The sequence below is a fragment of the Pinus tabuliformis genome, chromosome 5_1 (genome assembly GCF_031772625.1).
Source record: "Pinus tabuliformis cultivar Carrire ecotype Pingquan chromosome 5_1, CPIR1, whole genome shotgun sequence".
Lineage (NCBI taxonomy): Eukaryota > Viridiplantae > Streptophyta > Pinopsida > Pinales > Pinaceae > Pinus > Pinus tabuliformis.
Genome location: NC_142305.1, coordinates 426225982 through 426253157, shown reverse-complemented (window position 1 = coordinate 426253157; position 27176 = coordinate 426225982). Strand labels below are relative to the sequence as shown.

General features: G+C 38.4%; 1 protein-coding gene across 2 annotated transcripts in view; it reads right to left on the bottom strand.

Moving 5' to 3' along the window:
- The window catches only part of LOC149165313 (protein RRC1-like), a 106351-nt gene that overhangs the window by 13667 nt on the left and 65508 nt on the right, over positions 1–27176 (bottom strand). For both annotated transcript variants that reach the window (XM_089432282.1, XM_089432283.1), the window contains exons 9-10: positions 20035–20147; positions 19691–19762 (exon numbers count right to left, since the gene is read on the bottom strand). In XM_089432282.1, coding sequence (XP_089288408.1) covers positions 19691–19762; positions 20035–20147 — 185 coding nt within the window. The remainder of the gene's footprint in view (positions 1–19690; positions 19763–20034; positions 20148–27176) is intronic.

Here is a 27176-nt window from a genome sequence, read left to right as displayed (position 1 = left end):
GCAGGATAAGGTTGGAACACATAATACATCATTAAACTGACCATTGTCTAGATGAACAGTTCCAGTCCCTACAACATTAAGAGATCTATCATCACCAATATATATATTTTTGGTGTTACAATCATTTAAAGAAGAAAACATGGCTTGGTTTTTGGCCATGTGACAAGAGGCTCCAGAATCAATGAGCCACTCATGAGAATGAGAAGAAGAAGAAGATACATTTAATGCATAACCAGACTGAGATGATTGACAATGACATGCAGAAAGTGCCATTCCGGAAGTTGAAGTTGAAGTAGGCTCCACATGGATGTTATGTTTCTTCATTGCGGCTTCCAAGGCTTCCATCTTCTTAAAGCATTTAGATTCTAAGTGGCCATCTCGATTACAAAAGTTACAATGTCTATCAGTCTTCTTCCATTTGTTTTTATTGGTCTTATCATTTTGCTGAAATGATCTTTCATTTTGAGGCTGAAATGGTTTAGGACCATTCTTTTGAGGATATGACTTCTTAGGATTCTTTGAATTTGGTTGCTGCTGGGCGGCTAACGCTTTCGTGGAAGAGTTTCCAAGATTAAGAAGACCAAGGTGTAAGAGTTTTTCTTGTTCTCTTATTAAGGAATCACAAAAGGAGTCAAAGGAAGGGGGCTTGTAGTCTTGTCCTTGACAAATGAAAGCTTCTCTTGTAGAATGGAAAGTGGAAACAAATACAGAGTAGGCTGGTCCCAACTTAGTAAGGATGGAATAAATAAGGTTACCATCTTCTTTCTTAACTTTAACACCTTCCAAGAGATATCTAAGGTTCTTGAATTTGGACAAGAAATCTTCAATGCAAGAAAAATTATTAGGATCCAAAGTAAGCAGCTCATTTTCAAGTTGATGGGCTCTAATTTCATTTTTAATCCCAAAAACTTTAGCAAGTTTTTCTAATGCTTCATGAGGAGTCTCAAGTTCCGCAATGTGGAATCTAAGATCAGGAGAAATAGACATCCCTATCAAACCACGTGCTTGATCTTGTCTATTTTCCCATTTTGCCGCCTTGTCTTCATCTTTTGGTTTCTTCTCTTGGTCTGTGGCTATTCTGAAGAGACCTTTACTTCTAAGTAAATCTTCCATGTAGGCTACCCATTGGAAGTAGTTAGTGCTGTCAAGAATGACTTGGCATGGACTTTCCATTTTTAAAAAAAAACTGAAGCTGAAGATGCTGAAAGTAAGTGTTCCAATGGATAGATCTCGAAAAAATAGGCGGTTTTAAAAAAAACGGCTCTGAAAAAGGCTTCCGGATGAAGAAGTTATGGCTTTTTGAAAAAAAATTGTTGAAGTTGCCGGCAAAGTGCGCGAATGTGCGGGAATGAAAAAATCCGCCCCCACAAAATGGAGACTTGAACCCAAGACCTCTACTCTCTTAAAATAGCTTTGAACCAATTGATCTATACAAAAAATTTGAGAGAGAGAGAGAGAGAGAGGGGGGGGGGGCCTCGGTTTGCGTGCTTGCCTTGAGAAAGCTCTTTTTCCCTACAAAACACAAAACACAAAACCCAACACGAATATGCAAAGAAAAACGAACCTTGCGGCTCGAAGTTAGCTTTAGCCAAAAAACTAGAAATTTAAAAAAAAAAATCTCAAAGTTAGCTTTAGCCGAAAAACTAAATATTTTTCTCAATGTTTCTGATTTTCCGAGATCACACTAAGGTGCAGGGAAAAGAGCATACGCATGAGAAAAATCCTTCCTTTCTGTTTCTGATTTGCCCAGATCGCACAGAGTCGCAGGGCAAAGAGCATACGCAGAAATGAAAGGTATAGATCCGGTTAAAAAAAAAGGCTAAATAAACTGAGACCGAAATAAGCAGAGAGAAAATAACAGTAAACTGCAAAAAAGCACTGTATACCTCCCGATCTGAAAAATGACGCAGCTAGGGCTACCGGAAACCTTTTCGCGTGAAACGAAAGGGGTTCCTCACTGGAACAGATGCTCCGAACGCAACAGAGCAGTCCTCTCGGCCCGAAAGCAGTCAGAAACAGCAGATCTAGGAAACGACAGCCGCATGCAGTTCTACCGGCTTCAGATTTGGATCACCAACGGACGCGGCCCTCAAATAGCTCTGATACCATGTAAGAATTTACAGGGTAAGTTCCACAGAAAGAATACCAAAAGGACACCGCTCACAACCAATCTCAAATCAATACACCAGTATTTTTGACGTGGTTAAAACCCTCAGAGTGCAAGGAGGGAAACAGTCCACGGCCTATCCCAACGTGGGTACTACAGGCAATTTATTAATCAAAGAATGAAAATTTACATAAGCTTCTCTCATGCACGGATTACCCGAACAATGACCCTCCATGCGCTTTAAATAGAACTCATGGACCAATCGGGTGTCAAGCCACGGATCAAGTGTCGGTAATACCGAGGTGAGAGTGAACCGTCGGATCACTACATATCGTGACCGTCGGATTGTAAGTTACAAAATGTACAACGGTAAAGAAACACACTTTACCTAACTCTAACCTAACTCTATACTAGACCAAGTTGAACTTAACTATATCCTATGTGTCGGAATATCCTAACAAAAATTGGTGAAGTCCTTGTCAACGTACTCTCCACAATTGTCTGAGCACAACACTTTTATCTTATTTCCTATCAGATTCTCTACTAGAGCCTTGAACTCTTTGAATCGACCAAAAACCTCATCGTTGGTTTTCAAAAAGTACATCGAAGTCTTCCTATAATGGTCATCGATGAAGGTGAAGAAGTATTCAACACCATTAAGAGCTTTTGTGGACATAGGTCCGCAGATATCTGAGCGTATCAATCCTATAACACTTTGAGCCCTATTGTTACTTCTGGAAAAAATTGTTTTGACATACCCACCCAGAGCGCACCCCTCTGCATACATCATCTCGTTCAACACTTAATTCTGGAACTCCTAATATTGTTTTCCCGAGAATTCTCAAAGCCCCATGGTGTAAGTGTCCCATCCTCCTTTGCCATAGTTCATTCAAATCTTTATCCCCATTGTTTCCTATCAATGCCATTGGAGATTCTAGTTGTAATCTATACAGCTTGTTACTTCTGATTCCAATCTGGGCCTTCTTTTTCCAACTCGAGTGTTTGACATATACTTTCTCCTTAATGAAGAAAACGGCATAGCCCTTGTTTTGAAGTTGAAATATGGAGAGTAAGTTCATCCCCAATCCTGGCACATGCAGCACATTGGTTGCTTAAAGCCGATCTCCCGCTTCTGTTTGAAAGACTACAGTACCTCTTCCTACGAGGGTACATTTTGCCTTATTTCCCATGGTGATCTGAAAATTCATCATTTCTTCCTGATAATTCGAAAAACATTCTCGTATTCCTGTCATATGCCAGGAAGCTCCACTATCTATATACCAAACCTCAGAGGAGGCAGAACTTGCTAGGCAAGCGACTTCTTCTTCCAGTCTGGAAGCTAACATAGAATAATCATGATCCATGTTCTTCGTGCTTTCCTCTTTCTCTGGAGATCTGTGTGAGTCCCTTTGAGTTGATGCCTGAGAACCATACCCCTGACTCAGCAGATTCTTCTCTCCTATTGCCCAATCTTCGCTCTGATACCATGTGAAAAATTCTATTGCAGCAACTGACTTATTTCTCACAATAAGTTATTTACAAAATCCCTTCAGTAAATATTAAAATAAATTCTACTGTAGTTATCACATAATTACATAGAGAAAATAACAGAGATATACAAGCACAAGAACCAATCACATCAACACAGTTGTTTTTGGACAACTATTCCCAGAAAAACCCAATGTGGGAAAACTAGTGTAGCAGACAAGGGTTTTATTAATCCTCATCAACAATCGCTTTACAAGGAATCACTTTATAGAGAAACTGAGATACTACTGAGAGAAAACACCTGAGGCAAAGTTCATCCCTCTCCTGGACACTTTCTGACACCCTGGAGACCCTTCTCCCATTTTTGCGTCGCTCTGCATCACTCTGATTCCCTCTGCATCAGCTTGCATGAAGATTGTGTCTTCCCTCTGCGATGTCTCGCGATAGCCCACGTCACCTCCTCCTCAGTCACTAACTGCTGCTAATGCCCTCCTCTTCCTCCACCCTGCAACTCTCCCTCTGAAATCAATCTCCTTCTCTTTGAGAATCAATTTTCCTTGGGATATTGAGTATCTGATGGTGTGTCTCCAAATGATCCTCAAGTCTTCTCTTATACGTTTCCCGAGGATGAATCATCGACCGAGATTAAGTCACTAAGCAATGGCTAAGATTAAAACAGACTTGATCCTCGTCTCTTAGAAGCTTCTCACCCTTTTCTTTATTAATACCCATTAAAATTTTTATTTTCCTATATTTAGACTTAGGAACTCATTAAAAATATTAATTATTTTAATAACTCCTCGTCCGGGTGGAATTTCTCCAAAGGATTTCTAGGTCTTGGAGATCTCATGTATTCTAGCCTCTCCACAAAATTATGGAGCTAGAGCACATCCGATGCTACCCAAAATCAACAGAGCATATCCAAAATCTTGAATACAAAGACCATAAGCATAGCAGAGTCTGCTAGAGCTAACTCCCCTACTATCCAAGGATGAATGGAGGAAACACTGTACAGAGGGTTGTCTGGAGGAGACCTTGGAGGAAGAGTTGAACTCATATATGAGATGCCACATGAGCATTGAATATTGTGACACGTCATTGTCTTAGTAGGTCAATTGTCTTCATGAAAGATAATGATTTTCTAAGGATTTTGCAGAGCTTGAAAATATTTTCATGTTTTCTTTAAGGACATTGGAGATCTTGCCAATGGTCCCCTGGATAAGGGGAGAAAAGCTTGAGATACAGTAGGCTAACAGTCAGGAGAATCGATTTTAGGTTGGGAGAAACTATAGAAAGCTCTATTAATTTGGCATTCAAAAGACTTATTATTGAGGAGAACATGTTTAAGGTGAAAGTTTAATTGTTGAAGGTTGTTATCATCATAAATGTGATGGGGCCTAGAAATCAAGGTGTTGAGAATGAGACTTTTGAGAAGCATAGTGATGAAACCTAGCATGAAGATACCTATCAGTTGAGTTTTCTTAAACTAAACATGGGTGGAAAGGGAAAAGAAAGACAATGAATTGGTGAATTAAACATCGATGGAAAGGGAAAAGAAAGATAATAGTTTGGTAAATTGAGCATCGCTAGAGAGGTGTTCCAGATGGTTATGAAATCAGTGAATCATGTCACAACCATGCAACTAGATAACAAAGTATCATCAAATAAGCATTTCCAAACTTCAGGTTTAAGAGTGGCTTGGACCTAGTATTTCAAAGGCATTGAATGATGGAACCTATGAACTCCCGCGCTAAAAGTTTGATTTTCATATGACTGAAGCTTGAATATCCCATCCTTTTCGCCCTAGCGATGGCCAATTCCATTCTAGAAATTTTGAAGGTTGCATTATAGTTCTTCCAATTCACTTGTTTTGTCTTGCTCATGTTTTCAGCGTGTTTGACAACTTCGACCACACAGACCATTAAGAGAAGGGTTTCTCGAGGTGCGGCCTAATGACTTGAACACTTGAATTTGAACAAGCAAGCAATGAAATCCATCCATCGCTCTTTTGCAAAGGGAAGAGTCGTGCTTATAATAACTTTTTAAGATTATCGAGCCTAATCAGCAAATAATCTGGTAACGCGGATCAAGAATGCCCTCTACTAGGGTCATCATCTATGAGATCTGATAAATATATCAAGGTATTTTTAGCAAGAGGCACAAGCTTCATAGTTGCTTATCTCATTCTTAATCTTACCCAGAAAGCTTACGAATTGAGCACTACAGTTCACAACCAAGATAAAATGGAGAAGTAGCAATTGTTATCCATCATTTGGAACATAGCATGTCCATAGATCTACAAGAGCAATCTGTGCAATGGGTTTCTTGATTTGTTTATCTTTCAAACAATCTCTCACATCTGAAGAATTTTGGTTACAAAGTCACACTGGATCTGGTGAAAGGAACTTCCTTAGCAGAAACAAATCCGCAGTTTATTCAATAGGATCGCGTGTAATTTGCCTGATCCTCAATTCGATCAGATCTTAATTGTAGAAGATTCATATTTGTGATTAGCAAGTCACTCCACAAATTGCCTAGCAAGTCAACAATGTAAACCGAAAATGGTAAATGTTTTTTTAAGTGAGGCCAAGCCACTGCATCTAAAATCCCTAGGCATTGATTATCGATCTGAAGATAATTGAACAAGTCCAATGATGCTTAAGAGCACATGATTTATATAAGTATACAACCCAGGCATGATCACTCACTATGTTCAGATTTGAACCCTTGTTGTGTTGCCTTGAGATCCCAATGGCGTCAACGGATGGTGACAGGAGATTGTTGTGGTTCATCTAATTGAAAGCTCTCAGAAGACAGTACAATTAATTCTTGATAACTAATTTTATTATGAGAATCACGTGAGATGGGTATAGGACTCACACCCTGTTACAAGTAAAAAACTAGTCATTGAATTGGACATTGAAAAGCATGAATGATGGCCTCCATTGATTAGGTTCAAATTCACTCTCTCTACACTCTCTACGTTTTTTAAGGGTCAAGTTCGCCTCGTTGAGACTTGGCACCACATGTGTGAAACTTTTGTCTACAAAGAGAAAAAGGTATTTATTTATTTTTTGAAAAAAAAAGTAGATTTATTATTTTGTGAGGGTGATAACAACTTCTTGTATATCATTTGTTCAATGAAATTGGTTGAATTGATTTAAGAGGGTACCAAAGTATTTTTTTCCTCGAAATCTTTGAGAGATGTTATGAAAGTTGAATGGTTGGCACTTACGTTTTCACATTTGAGGCAAAAGTCTTGGAAGATTTTGGAAAAGAGGAATTTTTTGTTATGCTCTTTGGTGCTACAGAGCATGTTGTAACTTGTAACAACCATAATAATGAATAATTTTTTGTGGTGATTGTAACTTCAATACGCCTGAAATTGAATAAGGGGATCTAACGATACTTGTACTTGTGTGATTATGTACAAGTTTGTATGAGTGATTGTGAATTTGGTTTATGTAAGAATATATTAAAATCAAATTGATTGGAGCATCACAATGGGTAAAAACCCTTCCAAGTAAAAAGGAATTGTAACAAGACCTGCGAAAATGGAATAGGGCGATCAACCGAGTCCTTAAAATTAAGACATTGTAATCACATTTTAGGGTGCATGATCGGTAGTCTCTGACACCCTAAGGTGACATAAATCAAGGGAACGAGTACACGCGAGCATGTACAAGTAGTCAAGTGAGTCATCAAATTCAAGGTTGTAATCAAATTTCAGGGTGCATTATCAGTAGTACCTAACACCCTTAGGTAACATAAAAATCATGTGAGCATGATCAAGGGAATGAGTGAACAAGCGAGAAAGAACAGTGAGCAAGCGAGCATGTCAAGTACAAATGGGTAAGGGAGGAAAGCATCTATTAAATGCTTCTCAAAAAATTAAAGATTTGCAAGAGTGCAACCATGAATTCCCAATAAAATTAAAGTACCAGAGTTGAAATTACAACAAAACCAAACAAAAATTGATCAAATGCCTCACACTAGCATCTGTAAAAGATCTTCAAAAAGAAATAGGTATGAAGGATCAATTACTTGATGCGCTTCAAAGTAAACGAAGAGAAAAGCAGGATCACATTTGTGATATGATTGATGCAATGTCGACAATGAAGGTAGATGCAATTTGTGATACAAAAGATCTAATAGAAAAAGTCAAAACATATTGTGATACACATGAATTCATCCCATAAACTAATGCAAGTTGTGGCATAGAAGAGCTCATAAAGCACACTGATGGAACATCTGATACAGAGGAACTTATTCAAAAGTTCGATGCAGCGGGTGATAGAGTTGAACTAATAACAAAAGTTGATGGAATACAATTGATTGATGCTCAGTGTGATACAGATGACTTGATGGAATCAAAGAATGAATCACAGAATAATAGCATCTACAATAGCAAAAGCAATTACGAAGAACACAAAGAACAAGAAAATGGTCTTTCCAGGATGGTTGTCAAACCTTGGGAAGAAATCTCATTCAACAAAGATCGACATGGCTTGGGATACACCAAAGAAAACAGCGTTCATATTCCATATTTCTCCAAACCAATTGAATTTGTGAGTGCGAGATTTCTTGATGAAGTTAATAGTACTGATAAAAAATGTCAGCATTGTTAAAGAAACAGTCACATGGAGAGTCAGCATTTTGATCTCCATCCTTGTCTTCATTGTGGGAAGACATGTCAAAAGCAGAAGAAATCTACGAAATTAATTCAATATGGATAGATAAATTTCTCGAGATTGATCAAAAAGTGAAGAAACTACATAAGTCTACTACTGAAAACAGAGGTAAAGCCACAAGAGTCAAAGATGGTATTCTCTTCTGCTAAAGAAGAGGGGGCACAATGATAAAATAAACTCTTCTACACTTTTATGGGGTGGAGTAATTGATGAAGTAAAATCGGTTAGTGGTCATTCAAAAACCACCACATTATTGAAAGCAGATTGGTTACTGGTCATCCAAAAATGACCACCTTATTCAAAAAAGATTACTAGTGGTGATCCAGAAACCACCACCTTATTCTAAGCAATATGGTTAGTTGTAAATCATAAACCACCAGTTTCCATGGAAAATGGTTAGCAGTCATCCACAAAAACCACCACCTAAAGAATCCAAAGCCCCAGGTTGGATCCTTTCCAAAAATAAACTATTGAAAAACTTTTCACCTTGCACCTGATAAGGGGGGAATACCATATATTAGGCTTCAAGTTTTGATGTCTTATCAGTGATTTCAGTAAAAATTGAGAATCCCAGCATGGCAACTAGTCTCCTCAACAAAAAAACATTCAATTATTCAATGGAAGTGTTTAGACAAAACAACTAGTCACTTCCAAATATTCAGATATTGGCGATTTTTCAGGCATATCTTCATCAAAACTCAGTTCAACAATTTCAAATTAAAGATAACAAAGGTTATTGGTACAATTATTCAAATTTGTGATTGAGGGAGGGAATGTTAGACAGAGTCCCTAGAGAATCACGAAGTCCGATAATACAATTGTCATGACTGGTAATTCTTATCTTGATGAGGTGTCATATTAATCCACTGATGAGTTGTCATTGTGATCTATATCTAGATCTAGAAGACCTAGAATGTCCATTGATGTATTATAAATTTAGATTTGGAGATCAATACTAAACAACAGATGGGTTTCAGGCCTTTTCCGCCAGTTCGCTTGTCTTATCTCACTCTTGCCATTCTTAACATCATTATGTGCTCAACCTCGATAATGAATTATCACCCTTCATCAACAACATGATCAAGGTGAATTAGGGTGTGTCCTCTAACAAATTTTATTCCACATCTACACAAAAGGGTTTGAGCCTTTCTTACACAAGCACATCCAGCTTGATGATAGTTGTCTCCTTCACTACGTCTTGATCTCCATATGCCTCTTCGTCAATGATGGGGCACTAATGGCCTCCACTCTTGAGGATCTACAGAGACAATTAGATGCTCTTGCAATGCTTTGTGACTTTTGGGAGTTGACAAGTCAAGGTTTGGAAAACCAAGGTGTTGATCTTAAACTACTCAAACAAGTCTCTTTTAAATTTCCACATTTAATTCGAGGGGGTTAGGCTATGGCAACCACTACACATATCTAGAGGTCAATTTTTAAGGCCTAGGTTTACGTTGAGATAGACCCTTCAACCCCAAGTGAGTAGGGAGGTATGGGTGCCCTGTGCTTATAGCGAAGCAATGTTTCCAACCATTGTTGAGATAATCTCATCCAAACTAGGCCTCGTGGACTCCATCATCACACTGATTGGTTTATATGGTTCAAAGGATTGATAACTAAGATAACTCAAGTTGAAATGTGCCCACATTGAGAGAGTTTAGAGTCTAGACCATCTTACTTTGCCACATCATCAAGTGCAAGAGGACAATCCCCAACCCATCATCCACGTAGAGTTACACAAAGAAGCACTTTACAATCAAATGTACTTGTTACTATGAGATACACGAGCAATTCCATTGCTTGTCGAGATTGACAATACCGCCTCACCAACTAAGTCACAAGACATGTCCTACACCCCCCCCAACTCGTGTCATGTATCTCACGTGTTGGACACGACACGTGGGTGACACATGTCCGACACGAGATTAACTTGTGTCCTGTTCAGAAGACATGAGTTTGATTTGTGTCGGACATGAGCCCTATTGGTGTCCCAAAATTTGGACATGTCCAGTGAAAAAAAATCCTAAAATGGATTTACTACCTCATTCTCACGCAATTTTGTCACACGTTTAGAGCTCTCAAAGGTTTTGAAGTGCAACTAAGGGAAATTAAGCAATGTTAGAAGTGTTGGAAAGTGGATTTTTCTAGGCCCTACTAATGTTATTAATGGAAATGTTAAATTCTTAAAGTAAAAGTGACATTCTCCTTTATCTTTCTTTTTCATCCTTTTACTTAAATTTTTAACATTACCATTAATTGACTCAAGATGTTTGAGAGTGGTTTCGACCTCATTGGATTTCATATTAAGAAAGTAGAATTTTAGATCCTACTTCACATGTAGCAACACATTCTACAAACAAATCCTGCATTCCTTATTTCAACAGCCCCTCAAAATGCATTCTCCAATTTCTTCTTCAAGATATCCATTATGACTATAGTATGCCCTCCCTCTCAACTTGGGAGATATACTTCTTTCTGTATCCAGGCTCCCTCTTAACTTAGGGAGTTCAACTTCTTTTCTACGACATTGGAGAATCTTTCATGGCTTCCATCCTTCTTATCAGAGTTATCATGACCATCATCATTTATATAACTTTCTTCATCATGCTTATCATATCAACTTTACTTACAAACATCTTCACCATCTTGAAGATTATGTACCTGTACAGCTTAGATAGCATGTACAACCAAGTCTATAGAAGCATGAAGTTAACTATTTCAGAATCATACAATAATGTAAGCATTAGACATTAGACATCAAATACCTAAACTTAGTTAGGTTCACAAACAAGAAACCCATACTTTCATACTTCAACTTCTTGCTAGGGTTTTGTCATAAACCCTAGACTTCATCATCAAGACTTTTGAGCAACTTAAACAACCTAACAAATTTCATTATATCTAGGGCTTGAATATTTCTTCCAAAGATATGACATACCCTTCTACAAAATATTGCAAACCCTAGAAGCAATTCAAACAAATATAGTTCTACAATGCATCAAACAACTTTAGAACTCATATGTTAGACTTCTACTAGGATTTAGTGCAAGATCCTAGATTTCATACATGAGCCATTAAGCTTCAACAATCTAAACCAATCACAGCTCAAATTCAGTCTTTGATAAATCTCAAATTATCACATTTGACATCACATATTAGAGAATTGAACTTCTACAAAGGTTTAGTTACAAAACCCTAGAATTCACAAACACTATCATCCTAGAGAATCAAACTTCGACTATGGCTTATTTCCAAACCCTAGGACTTATGAACATCAACAATAAGGTCAACACATATATCTAGGATTCCATCATCATGCACAAGCATGTGTCTATCAATCCCAATGACACAAGTATAAATGTGTTAAAGTTAGTCATATAACAAACTTGATCAGACTAAGGATTTTGATCGGACAAACACCCTTATACCTAGGATTTCATTCCTAGGATATTATAAGGTTTTGCTTATACAACCTACCAAACCCTAATGATCTAGGGTTTCAATACATAACACAACAAACCTTAATTTATCAATACGTCAAATAGGTTTGGGATTCCAGACATCACTATTCAACCCTAACAAGTTAGGGTTATCATAGCCATACCACAACCCAAACATGACAGCATCAAAAACTTCAAACATCAAGAATAGCATTTAGACTTCATCAACAACCCTAAGTAGGCTAGGGTTTCAAGAGAGAAAGTCTTGTCAAATTTCCATTTCTATTTTCTAGTCCAACTCCATATATAGCTAGACACCTTGTCCAGATTTTGTGATCTTCCATAGTTGACATTCAACATTGGTAAAATCAAGATTATGATATTTAATAGCCCAAAGAACATCTTGTCAAATTTCCAATTCTATTTTCAAGGTGAGAAAATTGAGATCATCATTGCTTACACCTTACTTGGGTGATGTTTTTCTAGGCCTCATTTTAGTTTGAGGAAAACTCTCTAGCCTCTTATCAGCAAGGTTCCCTAGCCCTTCTGGAGCGACAATGTATCCAAAACCACTTCCAGGACATTTTGTCCAAGTTGGAACTTTTAGAAAACACCATCAAGTACACAATTTTCTATGGCTCTGAAGTTTGGGAAACGAGTTTGTTATAGAAAGAGCAGACTAGGATGAAGAAGGCTCTAGATCTCTTGCTCTGCAATAATATTTGTTGCAAGAGGATTGTTCCTCCTCACATTATCCAAGTCTAGTTTGCAACTCACCCTTTTTGAGTCAAGGCCATTTTTACAATAGTTTCACAACTTCATTGAGTTCGAAACTTCACTGATTCACCTATCAACAGAAACTGGTACCCTTACCCTACATACCACTCGAAGGCCATTGCCCATCATTGCAACCAATTCCTGCTAGTGAATCCATTATTGGTTTACTAGAGTTATGCACATATCACAATCCATGGGAATCTCAATGGACACTACTAGGACAACCCGTCCTTCCTGATACTCACAAAGAAAGGCACCACCCAAAGGTAGGCAAAGAGTAGTTACACCTCATCATCCAAATCCATCATACCTCAAGGAGACCCTTACCTCTACCTATGAGAACCTTGGGATGGTGTCAGGTACAAGCCAAAGAATGTGCTTTCATTCACTATATACATTCTTCTTCCCTCTCATCTAGATCTCAACAGAACGACACCTCTTCTAGGCAATATGTTGTACCTAAATATTCTAGTCCTTTGAGATCTTCGAACTCATACAAGAGATCTACTTACTGCAAGTATAGACTCAAAGGTTACCAAATCTTCCTCCTCCTCCTACTCCTTATTATCATCAACAACAAGAGATAGCTCTTTTGAGAGGAAACCTTTCTTCTGCTAAGACACCATGTATCTTTCTATTTCATACATAGTAGACATCAAAGCCTAGGTCTTGACCTTAGAGGTGAGATATGCTTTCACATAGCTACACTCGCAATCCCAATGTGTATTATTTTTTATGTACCTAGCAATCCCTTCAACTTATTTATGGTCACTTCCTGGGCACTAATAAAATTATCTTATCTCATTTCCTACACAAATTGAGAAAGTAAAGAGAAGATCGTGAATGATTAGGAAGAGGCTAATGCCTTCCTTTGAGAATATGACTCCTCAAACGCATTGATGTCTTGTAACCTTTCCAAGTTGAATAAGACCCATGTGACCTTGTTGCTCCTCACTAAGTTCACTCGAACTGTATCTATAATTGGAGTTAGAAAATTTGAGAGGATATGTTTGGATTGGTTTCAGTCTACACCAATGTTAAAGGTATTATCCTTGAGTTTGCATTTGATTCTAAAATTGTTGTTTTGTTTCTGCTCTAGTTTGGGTCACTATTGTGATAAACCCTAAGTTGTGTATCACTTACCTCGATGTTTGTCATCTAATGTGCATTCTTTGTCAACATCTTCATTCCTTTGTTATCTTCATCTTTGTGTTCTTGGGCATACCTCTGTTGATGATATTGCTTAAAGTTGTTTTACTTATGCAAGTATTAAGCCCTAGTTTAGCCCATCCATTTATGAACCATCTAGTTCAAATCCCAGATTTCAATGTTATTTCATTGAGGCGTGGGATTGTGTCTTGTTCTTTCCTATTGGGAGTTCAACCACATCAGCTTCAGGTTCTACCTATCATCTACCCCCTCTAGCTCGAACACGTACTAAATATTTATATTGTGATGAGCATAGTTTTGTGACCTCCTACCTATGCATTTTGTTCATTGTTATATCCATTCTTGTCCTCTTTTAATATCTTGGCTAAACTTCATTTATGGCCATGTGCCAGCCCACTATGTGCGTAGTTGATGTTGATTTTTGGGTGGTTGTGGTCGATATTCCCTAGCTACTCAAGTCGGCCCATGAAAGAAATATAAGGTGGGAAATTCAAATTCAAATTCAAATTAAACTATTCAAGTCAGCCCCAAAGTATAGGTCAGCTCAGTTAAAGGACGCATGACTTAGGGCTCCTACAAACACTATATAAAGACACTCGACCTCCTCATTTTTGGACTCACTCACAACAATCATTTCTCTCTCACACACATGCAAAGAGGACTTTGGAGAAGGCCAAATTTCCTGAGGAAGACGAAGTTTTCTAAGGCTTTGATCAAATTGTTCTGAAGTCTACTTAAATGAGTTTTCTTAGGCTTTGACCAAGGTGTTATGAGATTAGTTTGACCGAGTTTTCTGAGGATTTGACCGATTTGTTCTAAGGTAAGTTTGATCGAGTTTTCTGAGGCTTTGACTCAGTTGTTCTTGAGGTCAGTTTGACCGAGTTTTTTAAGGCTTTGATGGAGTCTATAATGGGCAATTGAGCTCTGTATAGGCAATTTGACCATGCTGTTGTGCTGACTATATTTTGACCTATGGGATTTTTGTGGCCCATTTGACCTAATTTGACATGTGAATATCAAATTGTAACTTTGTTGAATTGAAGAATTTCTCCTAGAAAAGATGGTTGGGTTTTCTCCGAGTTTGGGTTTCCTAGGTGAAAATTTGTCTCTTTGTGTGATTGGATGTCTCTTTATGATCCTACTATCATTATTGCATTATTGTGGAGAATTTCAATGTATAATTGCTTTAAGATACATATGACATAAGTGAACTTGGTTAATAAATCATCAAAAAGTAATTATCAGATTAGAAGATGAGATTTCTCTTTGAAAAATCAACATGGTATCAGAGCCTAGGTGAAAGAGCAACCATTAAAGAGACTTGAAGAAGCCAAGTTTTGGAGAGTTTGTCTTGAAGAGCTTATTCAAGAGCTTGACTATTTCCCCATGGAAGACAAGGAAGCCAAAACCAAAGGGAGCTAAGGAAGCTAGACGCTGAAGTTTTGTCTAAGGCTTATTAATCTGAAGAAGCTCGAGTTCCTTGAAGTTTCTTCTAGGCTTAAATGTTGTATTTTTTCTATGTGAACTTGTTGGACTGGAGTAAGGATTTTTGGCCCCTTTTACAGACCTTTGTAACATAGTTTTGCATTTGCTCTTGAGACTCAGACCTGTATTTTCCTAAGCAAATTTCGACCTATTCCTGAGGCCTCTTTGTGGCATCTTTTTGGCCTTTTTTGACAATGTTTTGAGGAATTTTGGGCCTCATCTTTTGTGGCAATTGAGACTTACTTCGGCCCCTTTTTAGGTAACTGCCCCTTTTTAGGTATTGTCTTGAAGCAAACCTTGGCATCCCTTTGTGACTATTCAATGGAGGAGTTTAGGTCCTGTTCTAGGGGCATTTCTAAAGCATATTTAAAGGGTTTGATCAGAGGTTACTTAAAGGGCACATTCAAGGTTTGTTTTGGCCTCCCCTTTCTGAAGTGTATTTCGTTGATTGGTTGAATAAAATTCAGTCAATATTTGTGGCCAATTGGCCTAACATGTCAACTTCTCAGCCTATCCTTGAGGTTGTTTCAAGGGTTATCTTTCGATCTTCCTAAGAACATGTACTGAGCCATTATTTCGGTTTTGTTTAAGGTTGATCAAGGTCATGAATAGGGTTGAGTCTAAATTGGTTTCAAGAAGTTTCGACATCAAATTTGTTCAGAAAACCTACGAGGATTGTTACATGAGGGTTGTTATCTTGGTCTTAAGGGTTTACCAAACCCTAGAACGCGACCAAGACAATTGAATGCTAGTAGTAGTGTGTACTTTGTAGCATGAAAATGTCATCAACTTGCAATTGAGCCTTTTTTGTGGCTAGATAACTCACGGATGAAGAAACCCTAGCTCATAAAATTCATGGAAGGAAAGGAAAGCTACATGCCTTAATAGTTGATGATGAGGACGAGGATGAGCATTTCTAGCTTGATTAGTTTGCAGATGGATTTCAATGATTTGTGCAAGAAGGCTAGGATCAAGAGGGAGTTTACAATTACCTACAATTCTCAAGATCAAAAACGTACACCATGAAAGTTGCCAAGGCTCTGGCAATAGATGGAAGCATCGGGAAGAACGAAGCAAATTTTGTGATAAGAGGATTCTCCCAAGATCGAGCATAAACTACTAACATCTAGAACCATGGCAAATGATCGAAAGAGCTCCTGGTTCAGGGAGTAGACAGTGAAGTAGTTTGGAAGGATGCCATGACAGAGGAATATCAATTCATCATGATTACACCGATACCTGAGGGGAAGTCAATGTTGACTTCCAAGATCAAGCATGCGATAGATGTCAGCATAGAGAAGTACAAAGAAATATTTGTGGGCGAGATGGTTCTCCCAAAAAGTTGCAGAGGACTATGAAGAGACATTTGCTCCAGTTGTCAAGTACACTTCTATTAGAACTATTATTTCTATTCCTTGCAGAGATGGATGTAAAGGTTGTTTTTCCTCAATCGAGTAATTAAGGAAAAAGTGTGCAAAGAACAACTTTAGGGCTTTGAGGAAATGTCACACGGTTCGAGTTCGACAATGATTAAGTTTGATTTGAATTCAAATTTTGTAATAAAATTTTATTGAGGTTTGAGATTAGGTTTGTGTGTGTGTGTGTATATATGTGGATGAGGGAGCAAGACCACGCAACCAAAATCGGGGTTTTTGATGAAGTACCATCCCTAAACCCTGTAGGTCAGTAAAAGAGATCCCACAAGACTAGGGTCCCCCAGGGACGAGCACAGACCTCTATCTCGCCTTCTTGAATCCCTGGAATCTCGATTAGATTGAGAAGATGTTTTTGATTTAGATGGCTTTCCCTTTCCTTTCTTTACATTCTTTTTCTTTCCTTGAGCAACGTAGGCAGTGGGCTTTCCCTTCCTTTGATCCTTGAATTCTTCCTCTAGATATCATCCTTGATTCTTCTTGAGCGAGCTTTCCAACAAGCTCATCAAATGAAAGTAAGCTGTTGTTTTTTGCTTATAGTAGTAATGAAGGTTTCCCAAATGGGAGGGAGGCCTCTAAGAGTTACAATCACCAATTCCCTGTCAAGTGTGGTTTCCCCAATTCTTTGCAATTGATCTCTAAGACGAGATGTCCTCATAATGTATGATTGTACAAATTCTCCTTTGTCCATTTTTGTGTCTTTAAACTATCTTTCAAAAAGATGATTTCATTCAAATTGTTGACTTCACAGTACATACATGTCAGCGATCTTATCATACACATCCTTAGACCTTCACAAATTTCCAACATACACAAGAAAATTATTTTGTAAACCATCAGTTATAATTTGCTTTGCTTTTAACTCACCTTTCTTATGCTTGTTTTTAACAGCAACAAAAGCAATTTTTGGAGGCTCAATTACTCTTCCTTGAATGAAGTCCAAAACATGATTGTTGTCAGCGATGATCTCCAACCTGACTTTCCATGCAGCAAATTTATACGAGTCATCCAACTTCTCATGCTCCTTGAAAAAAGAGGAAGACATTTTTACCAAAATATTTTCCCTTTTTCGATCGACTACTAGAAAAATGGATGCTCTTGCTCTATGTCTCTTGGGCTTGTCTTCACCTTAGCTCTAATACCATGTTAAATTTTCATCAATTTGTTCTATCCTGCAACTATCACTTCAGCAAAATCCAATAGCATCCAAATTAACAATTTATTTCTTCAATTATACAATGAAAGTAGAGCAATAGTAGATAGAACAATTAGACAAATGCACAATGAAAGACAGCCAAGAGACAAGAGACACAAAATTGGTCAATGACCAGGGAAAAACACTATGGGGAAAACCCTTGCAAATCTTGTTCTATTAGATTGTCTTCAAATGTTCAGCAGAAAGAGTACATCATCCAAGAGCCAAAGTCAAACTTTGACTAGCCAATATCCATTGTCAATATCCAATATCCAAACAATCAAATTAATATACCAATGTCAAAGATGATGAGGAAGAGTCAAATCTGTTCAACTGTTAAATATTCAAAAAGTCAACAGCAGTTGATTGCCCTATCCAGTCAAGTCAACAGCAGTCAAATCTGCTCCAATTTAATTCAGTCAATGTGACCTCTTTTTCTGGTCAAGAAATAGTCAAAACAGCTCCCAAAACTGCAGTCAAACTTGGTCAATGGAGAGAGAAAGTCTGTTGTCGCAGTCAGCAATTTTCTACAGTCAAACCAGAAAGTCAATGTCAGTAAAACTGATCAGAATTCCTCGATTTGTGTGTCCTTCAATGCGGCCTGCAAAAATCAAAATTTTCCACCCAAAACTGAAGTCAAATGATGTCAATTTCACCCTGGTCAACATTGGTCAACGCCCTGCAACAGACCTGCAATTTTCCTGCAACTCGGCCCAATCAGAAACAACCACCTGTCCTTCGCATGAGAGAGAGAAATCCTTCCAATCTGAGTTGTACGAACCAATAGGAATAGGAGAGAGAAGATGTGATGTGAGGTGATGAAGTGCCAAATGAGGATGAAGGTCTCTTGTATTTATATGAATCGATGAGGGTGAAAAGACATGTCATTTGGGCTTCATGAGCCTACATGATGTTGAAGCCGACCTTGATAATTTACATATGAGTGGGTTTTAATTCAAAAACACACTTCTCCTTGTCCGATTTGAGTGATCTTTAGGTTGATTTTGGTCCTCTTGAAAAGAGGAATTTAATGCAATAATTATCTCCATCAAATGAGCTGTCCAAAGCAGAATTTGACCCTAGTTGCATAATTTAACAAGGTTAGCAACCCTTGAGTAGCCCATTATCTTTTAAGCAGCCCGAGCATTTAATGAAGGCAAGTAGTTCATGCATACCTTGAGGTAGAAAATCATAATTTAGATCCATGACCACATACTTTGGGCATTTTGCCAATTTAGACTATATACTATTTTTGCCATTTGAACATTTTGGAATAAGTAGTCATTCACTTTAATAAAATAATAAACAAATACCCATTTTAGTTTAGTTTCTAATAATTAATATTTATGTAATCATGAATGGTATTTACCATTTTTATCTTGTATCATGTTTGAATTTTAAAATTCCTACGTGGACTTTTGTAGGGTTTTAACATCATAAGAATATTTTTAAGAACTTTGACTTTTCAAATATTTTTTCTGCCATCCCCATTTCTTGTTCCCTGGAAATTTGATCTTGTATCATGTTTGAATTTTAAAATTCCTACGTGGACTTTTGTAGGGTTTTAACATCATAAGAATATTTTTAAGAACTTTGACTTTTCAAATATTTTTTCTGCCATCCCCATTTCTTGTTCCCTGGAAATTTGGGGGTAACTTCCAACCATATCCAAAACCTCTTCCCTCATTCGTAAAACTCATGCAACATAGGTTACAAGTTAAAACTCTCAGAAATCAGACCAAGTCCAATCACACTGAGTAAGAAGTACGAGGACCCAAAATTATTAATAACAACAATAGGTAATCCCAATTAATGTAAAATGCAATAATTCATTTTTTACTAAATTTACCAAGGCACTGCCTAATTACAGCATAAGCCAAAAAAGAAATCATATAATTACATACCAATTCAGAAGCCTGACTAGTTACAGCATGAGGTGGTGGACCGCCTGGCCCTGACCAAGTAATTATAGTACCCTACATTGGAGAATGAAATAGATATTAATTTTTAGGTTGCACCAAAAAAATCACTCAGACATCAAACTGGCAAAATCCAAAAATATTCAAAATCCAGATTGTTTAGCTTGGCTTTTGCCAAAAATGATTGAGATCACCATAAAGAAAAAATTAAGACACTGAATAAAAGTAGAAATACAATGAACAAATATAACTTTGCAAGAACAACAACATAATAAATATAACCTAAAAGAAACCCAAGTAACAGAAATAGTTCAATCAAGATATCAAACCTCTTTCTTCCTGACAGCCATTTGACCTGGTGGTGGTGCTGGGAGAGCTTGAGAAGGAAGTGTAACAGATTTACCCCAGCCAATCTTTAGTTCATACTCATAAACAATGACCCCTGAATAAGCAATAGAAAATCGAATATGGTCACGTCGATAAATAGTAATAGAACTGTTGAATACATTTTGGATTAGCAGAAAAGGTCACAACATAAACACCTAATAGTCTTATCCAACAACACAACAACAAAATCCTTATACCAGTCATCAAGAGCTCAACCAAAACAAAAGGTTCTGACAGACAATCACCAAGCACAAATAACATATGTGTTACATATGATGACATAAACTTGTACTGAGCTACTAACTCTCCAAAAAAAAAAAAAAACAAAAACAAAAACAAATGCTTCTAAGATGGAATATTATAAGCTACTCGTTACAATTGTTTTAACCTTAAGTAAGCAATTTGAGCTCCAAGGACAGTCAAGGCAATAAAATTATCCAGAGTACCCACATTCTAACTGATATCCTTAAACTTCAAATTATACTACATTCACATACCAATGCAACTTCACAATCACCATTTGCTCATTTGTTGACAAAGCTTTTTGTTGCAACAACAAATATGTTTGCAACAGCACTTTGAAACCCTATTGATGGAATAGAGACAATCGACATAAAGGCAATTGAATCAATTCAAGATGATAAAAGAAGGTATGCACTGGGCCATAGAGGAGATCGCTTTCATGGGTTTCTCGGTGAGAAGATAGTTTTGATTCATTAAGGCATCTTCACTCCTTCAATCTTTGTGCATCTCCATTGAGTGTCTCCCTCCCTACAAGTAGTCTTTAGACAGCTATGTCACTTTATCCCCTAAATTAAGACATTAATAGGATGGACAAGAAATAAAACTATCGACAACTCATCTAGGTCACTTGGGCCTAGACTCTGCCTCCTTAGCAACTCAGAACTGAGATGGCTTTCTACACTTTGCATTTCTTGCTGATGGTTGATGGTCTTATTGTTCATCTGAAATATCTTTGGTAGCACTAGTCCCATGGTCTTAGGATCCCTCTAACCAAGTGAAGGTTTTCTCTCACCGGTTGCAAGTTGACACTAATCAACACAAACTGTGGACGGGAAAGATCTGTAGGCTTTTGTCCTACTCAGAAAACGTGTTTGAGCAGATCTCCATTTTCAAAATTCCCCCATACCATGAGATTTGGGTAAGGTTCCATTTTCTCTATAGAGAGTTGTGAAGATCCTTCACTATGTTTATCTTTTACCCTAACCAGACATGTTTCATTGTCTTTTACCCTAACCAGACATGTTTCATTGTCTACCTTTAATAGGAAAATTTGGTGGACATGCCCCACAAGACTTGTCCACATCCCAAACCACTAAGTTGATTATATCATTTATTCATCCTTTTTCAGCTAGTGGAGGTGGCAAGTCCCATTCCCAACTCAAAGCTTGCAAAAAAGCTCACTTCACCAAGCTTCTCTTCCATTAGGAACTTGTCAACCTTCAATTAGGAGAGCTTCAACAAGGAGCAGCCAACTTCCCCCCATGATATGTCTAATCTAGTCTTCTTATAGCCCAAGCAATTCTGAAGACGACAACATCAATTTCAACATTTATGCTTACACATTACTTGACAACACAATAGACTCTTCTTTTGATTCTAATGTAGATCTGGATCCTTTACATTAGGCCTTTTTATGTGTTATCTAGGTAACTCTCCATTGTAGGAGTGTTTGTTCTTCCTTTCTTCCCATCTCACATAATGTTACTATTTATTTCATTATCTAGGGTTATTTTTTGGGATTTGACCATTGGCATTGTTATTTTGTTTTAGTCCTTCCACTAATCTATAGATTCATAACTGTCTGGAATTACCCTATGCCATTATAGCTTGTACTATGGAGTCCTATTTGTTGAATTCTGTAGCTATGGTCGGTCTTCATAATTAATATTTTAGCCCTTGAATTACGTAAGACATGTTCTTCATGTCATTTTTATGTTAGCCCTTGAAATATAATTAATATAAGACATGTTCTTCATGTCAGTTTCAAAAGAGAAATTTTCAAATTTGAATTTTTGGCTCCAAATAAGGTCAAGTCGGCCCTCCTTCAAGTCAAGTCTGCCCCAGGCAGAGAGACACCCATTCGGCCAGTCAGAATCACTATATTTAGGAAATTCGGATCACACAAGACAAAAGACATTTTTTGGGCATCTAAACGTAGAAGAAGAAGACAAGGAGGACGAAAAAAGACAAAGATATATCATGCATTCCCTCTCTTGTTTGACCTCACACATGTGAGTTTCTGACGGTTTTCTAGGCAGCAGTTTCTGGGCAGACTCTGGGCAGAGGTCCGAGTTTCTGGGCAACAGCAGGGCTGAGTTTCTGGGTAATTCTAGGAGGTCGAACTTCAGCATAGACAATCAAACTAGGCCGAGTAGATTAGTCATCTTTGTGACTTGTATTAGAATATTCCTATTTAGTATTTAATGCTCATTCTTTTTAGCTGTTGCTATTTTTATTCTTTTAGCAGTTTCTTAGATGAAACTGAGTGTTTCCATATTCTACATAGAAACCTGATGTTTCTATTATTGTAAATATCTCTGTATTATCATTGAGTTGTTTGCTCATTCTGAATTAATTCATTCGACATTCTTTTATGGTATCAGAGCAAGGTTAAGAGATTTCTTGAACATCTATTCTCTCTGCATCCAAATTCCTTGAGTTCTTTCTTTCATTCATTTCTAAGGTCGAGCCCTCTGTAAGCCAGGTAGCCTTCACTAAGTCTTAGCCTCGGCTTTGCTCACTGTGATAAAAGCTTACAGTCGTCTATCTCGATACAAAAATGAATTTTGCTCCTACATTATCATTTTTTTGAGAAACTCTTGGATCTGGTCGGTGATCGGTTCGTGGGCGCGGGATTTGTGAACTGCATCATCCTCGCCATATTCGTCAATTCCGGCGGCTTTCCGGCTCAGAATCAATCCCCTGAATCTGGAACCCTTGGAGGTTCAACAGATAAGATTATGCAATTGCATCCAATATATTTTGTATTGGCATTATAATATACTTTGTATTGGCATTATCATCCTTCCTCGAACTGTTGTCATCGTGTCTGTCTGCTCGAAATCCGTCGTTATCGTGTCCGTCTGCTCGAAATCCGTCGTTATCGAGATCTTCCGGCCTGTCCCCGGAGTGCACGACGAATCACCGGCCACGACGAGACGAAAATTGTAAAGCAAAGTCTTCTTCGAATTTTTCGGGGGTTTTGTTCTGAATCTGTGAATCAATTATAAATAGCGGAAAGCTTTACCGGTTGGAAAGGGTTGACCAGACTCAGCTCGGGACTTGAGAATCGCTTTTCTTCTCTGTTAATTCATTAATTTTTCAACATACCCTTCCGCGCGTTGCAGCGTTCAGACCTCCACGGAAACGTCTATTTCTCAAAACTGCCGTCATAGACGAGTTTGCAGTTGTTCTCGTTCTTTGTTTTTTTTTAAGAGAATCCGTTAGATATTCGCAAATTTGAAGGTTCTACGGCGGAGTGCCTGGGAACGATGGTTATGATATACTGATAACGGAGGAACATCAAAACCGAAAGCGTAACAGTGACATGACCGAGAGTCCGAGCAGGTGAAAATTTCGGTTCTGTGGTCAAGGGTTGTAGTCTCCGGTCTTAAACAGTTTTTCGTGTTTTGCTGATTCAAAAATATATAGCGCTCATATTTCTGTGGATATATATTTTTGCTGGGTAAATATATATATATATATATATATATATATATATATATATAGTTTTCTTAAACCTGTCTCGCAGAACAAATTCTGCTTTGATTTGCACCAGGATAAGCGGGCAGCTATATTTTGTGTCAGACCTCTGTATTGTCTTTGGGAAAATGGCCACGCTCACCAATCTGATGTTAGAAGGAAATCAACGCTTTAATGGCAGCAACTATAACATTTGGAAACAAAGAATGTTGACCATTTTTGAATACAGGCGTCTTGATCAGCTCATTTTGGGCAAAGAGCTTCGTCCCGGTACAGCTGGTACCGATCAAGATAAATTTGATGATCGAAATCGAGAGGCTGTTATGCTTCTCAAGCTCTCTGTCGCTGATGATCAGTTACCACAGATTCCTTCTGGCAAGACAGCTGCCGAGATCTGGCAACAGTTGAAAGAACTGCACGAAACATCTGACAAAAGCAGAGCTTTTTTCCTCAAAAATCAGTTGTTCTCCATCATGATGGACGAACATATGACTTTACAGGAACATCTCAACAAAATTAAAGACATTCGAGATCAGCTCGAAGCTATTGGTAGGACCATGGAGGAAGAAGATATGGTAGTCATTACTTTGAAAAGTCTACCGAAATCTTATGAACATTTCATAGAGACACTCAACATTACCACCACAAATGTTGATCTGAAGTTTCCAGACCTATGCACCAAACTCCTGCAGCAGGATCAGTGGAAACAGCAGTTTGGTAGTGGTGCTTCATCAGTGTCTTCGGAACATGCATTTGCTGCAAAATATCAGTCCTCTTAGTCCTTTCAGCAGAAAGACTCTTCTCAGCCTTTTGATCCTGCTAGGATGAAAAGTGTGCAGTGTAATTACTGTCACAGGTTCGGTCACATGAACAAAGATTGCCGACAGAGGATTGCTTCTGAACAGAAGAAACAGGGAGGGCCCCATCAGACAGCAAATGTTGCAGAACATTCTGAGCAGACAGATTCTGCCTTTTACGCCTTTATGGCTAAAAGGTCTTCAGATCATGTTCCTTCCTCTGCATGGTACATTGATTCCGGTGCATCACGCCACTTCTCTCACAGGCGTGACTGGTTTATTGACTTCTCACCTTTCAGTGATTCCGTGGTATTTGGCGGAGGTGAAAAGTACACAGTAGTTGAGAGAGGTACAGTTCAAATTCAGTCTGGTGGGCGCACACTCATATTCCTGAATGTACACTATGTTCCTGGTATGGAAATTAATCTGTTATCTGTCAGCCAGATTATGAGGAATTCTCCTCAGCTTGATGTAGTGTTCAGTACCCACAAGTGCTCCATTATTGACAGGGAGACTAGTTTAACAGTTGCTGTTGGCCTAGAGGACCATGGTCTATACAGGCTACTTGACACCGGTGACTCTCCAGAAGTGGCTCTCGCAGCACGTATCTCTCCTATCAGTACTCTATGGCATCAACGATATGAGCATCTAAATATGCAGTATCTCTCTCAGCTCTCTCGGGAGGGACTTGTGTTCGGATTACCTGATATTCAGACTCAGCAGTTGGGGGTATGCAGCGCCTGTCAAGCGGGAAAGCAACATCGGTCCTCATTCAAAAATGGAGAATCTTGGCGCGCATCTAAGGTACTTCAGTTACTTCATGCTGATATTTGCGGTCCTTTGAATACAGCTTCTATCACTGCTTGCAAATATTTTTTACTTATTGTAGATGATTTCAGTAGAAAGATGTGGGTGTATTTTCTAAAAAATAAATCTGATGCTCTTAGTACCTTTCAGAAGTTTAAAACCTTAGTGGAAAAAGAATCTGGTTGTAACATCATGACCCTTAGGACCGACAATGGGGGGGGGAATTTTGTTCTTCAGCGTTTGCCAACTTCTGTGATATTCATGGCATCAAACGTCAATTAACCACACCTTACACTCCTCAGCAGAACAGTGTTGTCGAGCGTCGCAACCGCACGGTTGTTGAAATGGCTCGCTCCATGCTACAACACAGGAGTGTTCCAAACAAATTCTGGGCTGAAGCAGTATTTACTGCTGTTTATCTTCTTAACCGATCACCCACTCAGGCTGTTACAGGGAAGACTCCTGAAGAGGTTTGGTCTGGCCGTAAGCCTAAGATCAGTCATCTCAAAGTATTTGGCTCAGTTGCATATGTTTGGATTCCAGCTGCTAAGCGCTCTAAGTTGGATTCCAAAAGCCAGAAACTCATGATGACAGGGTACAGTGATCATCACAAGGCCTATAGGCTGATAGATATAGCCACTGGTCGTCTTAGCTTCAGTCGGGATGTAGTATTTGATGAAGACAGAGGATTCTTTCAGTCTTCTTCTTCTGAGCAGTGTTCTGAGGATCAGCCTCATAGTGTTCTTCTTCCGGTCGGTCCACCTGATGGGAGGGATGATGTAGCATCAGTATTTGATAATACTCTATCTGAGCTTCCTCCAGAAAATAACCCTCCTCTTGCGGCCCCTATTGCTCTTGAGTCTTCTCCACCTACTCCTGATATTGGTTCTTCTACTCTTCGGCCTAAATGGTGGGCTAAAACCATTGGTGATCTCCAGGATGATGAGCTCCTTGAAGGTAGAACTTCTAGACATAAGAACAGACAACAGTCTACAGTCAATTTTGCTCTTATGGCTAACCTACACAGTATTTTTGAGCCTCAAACCTATTCAGAGGCTAAGGGTACATCTGAGTGGGAACAGGTTATGGAAGCCGAATTCCAGAGTCTTCAGAAGAATCACACATGGACACTTTCTGATCTTCCTGCAGAAAAAAAACCCATAGGCTGCAAATGGGTGTATAAAGTGAAATACAAGGCTGATGGAACCATAGACAAGTATAAAGCTCGTCTTGTGGCTCGAGGGTTCTCACAGAAGGAAGGCATTGACTATGAGGAGACTTTTGCTCCTACAGCCAAGATGAGTACCATAAGATTTATGCTTGCCCTAGCAGCTCAGTTACATTGGAAAGTTCATCAGATGGATGTAAAGAGTGCTTTCCTAAATGGTGATCTCCAAGAAGAAGTCTACATGACGCAGCCTCCAGGATTCAAGGTTGCTGGTCAAGAACAGAAAGTGTGTCGGTTAGCTAAAGCAATCTATGGATTGAAACAAGCTCCTCGGGCTTGGTACATGAAAATTGATCAGTACCTGACAGATCAGGGTTTTCAGCGGAGTCCATCTGATGCAAACCTGTATATCAAGCATACTGGTGATGATATCTTGTTTGTGGTTGTCTATGTGGATGACCTTATCATTACTGGCAGCTCTGCACATTTGATCCATGGGATCAAACAAGATATATGCAGTACTTTTGAGATGACAGACTTGGGTCTTCTTCATTACTGTCTGGGGGTTGAAGTTTGGCAGACTGAA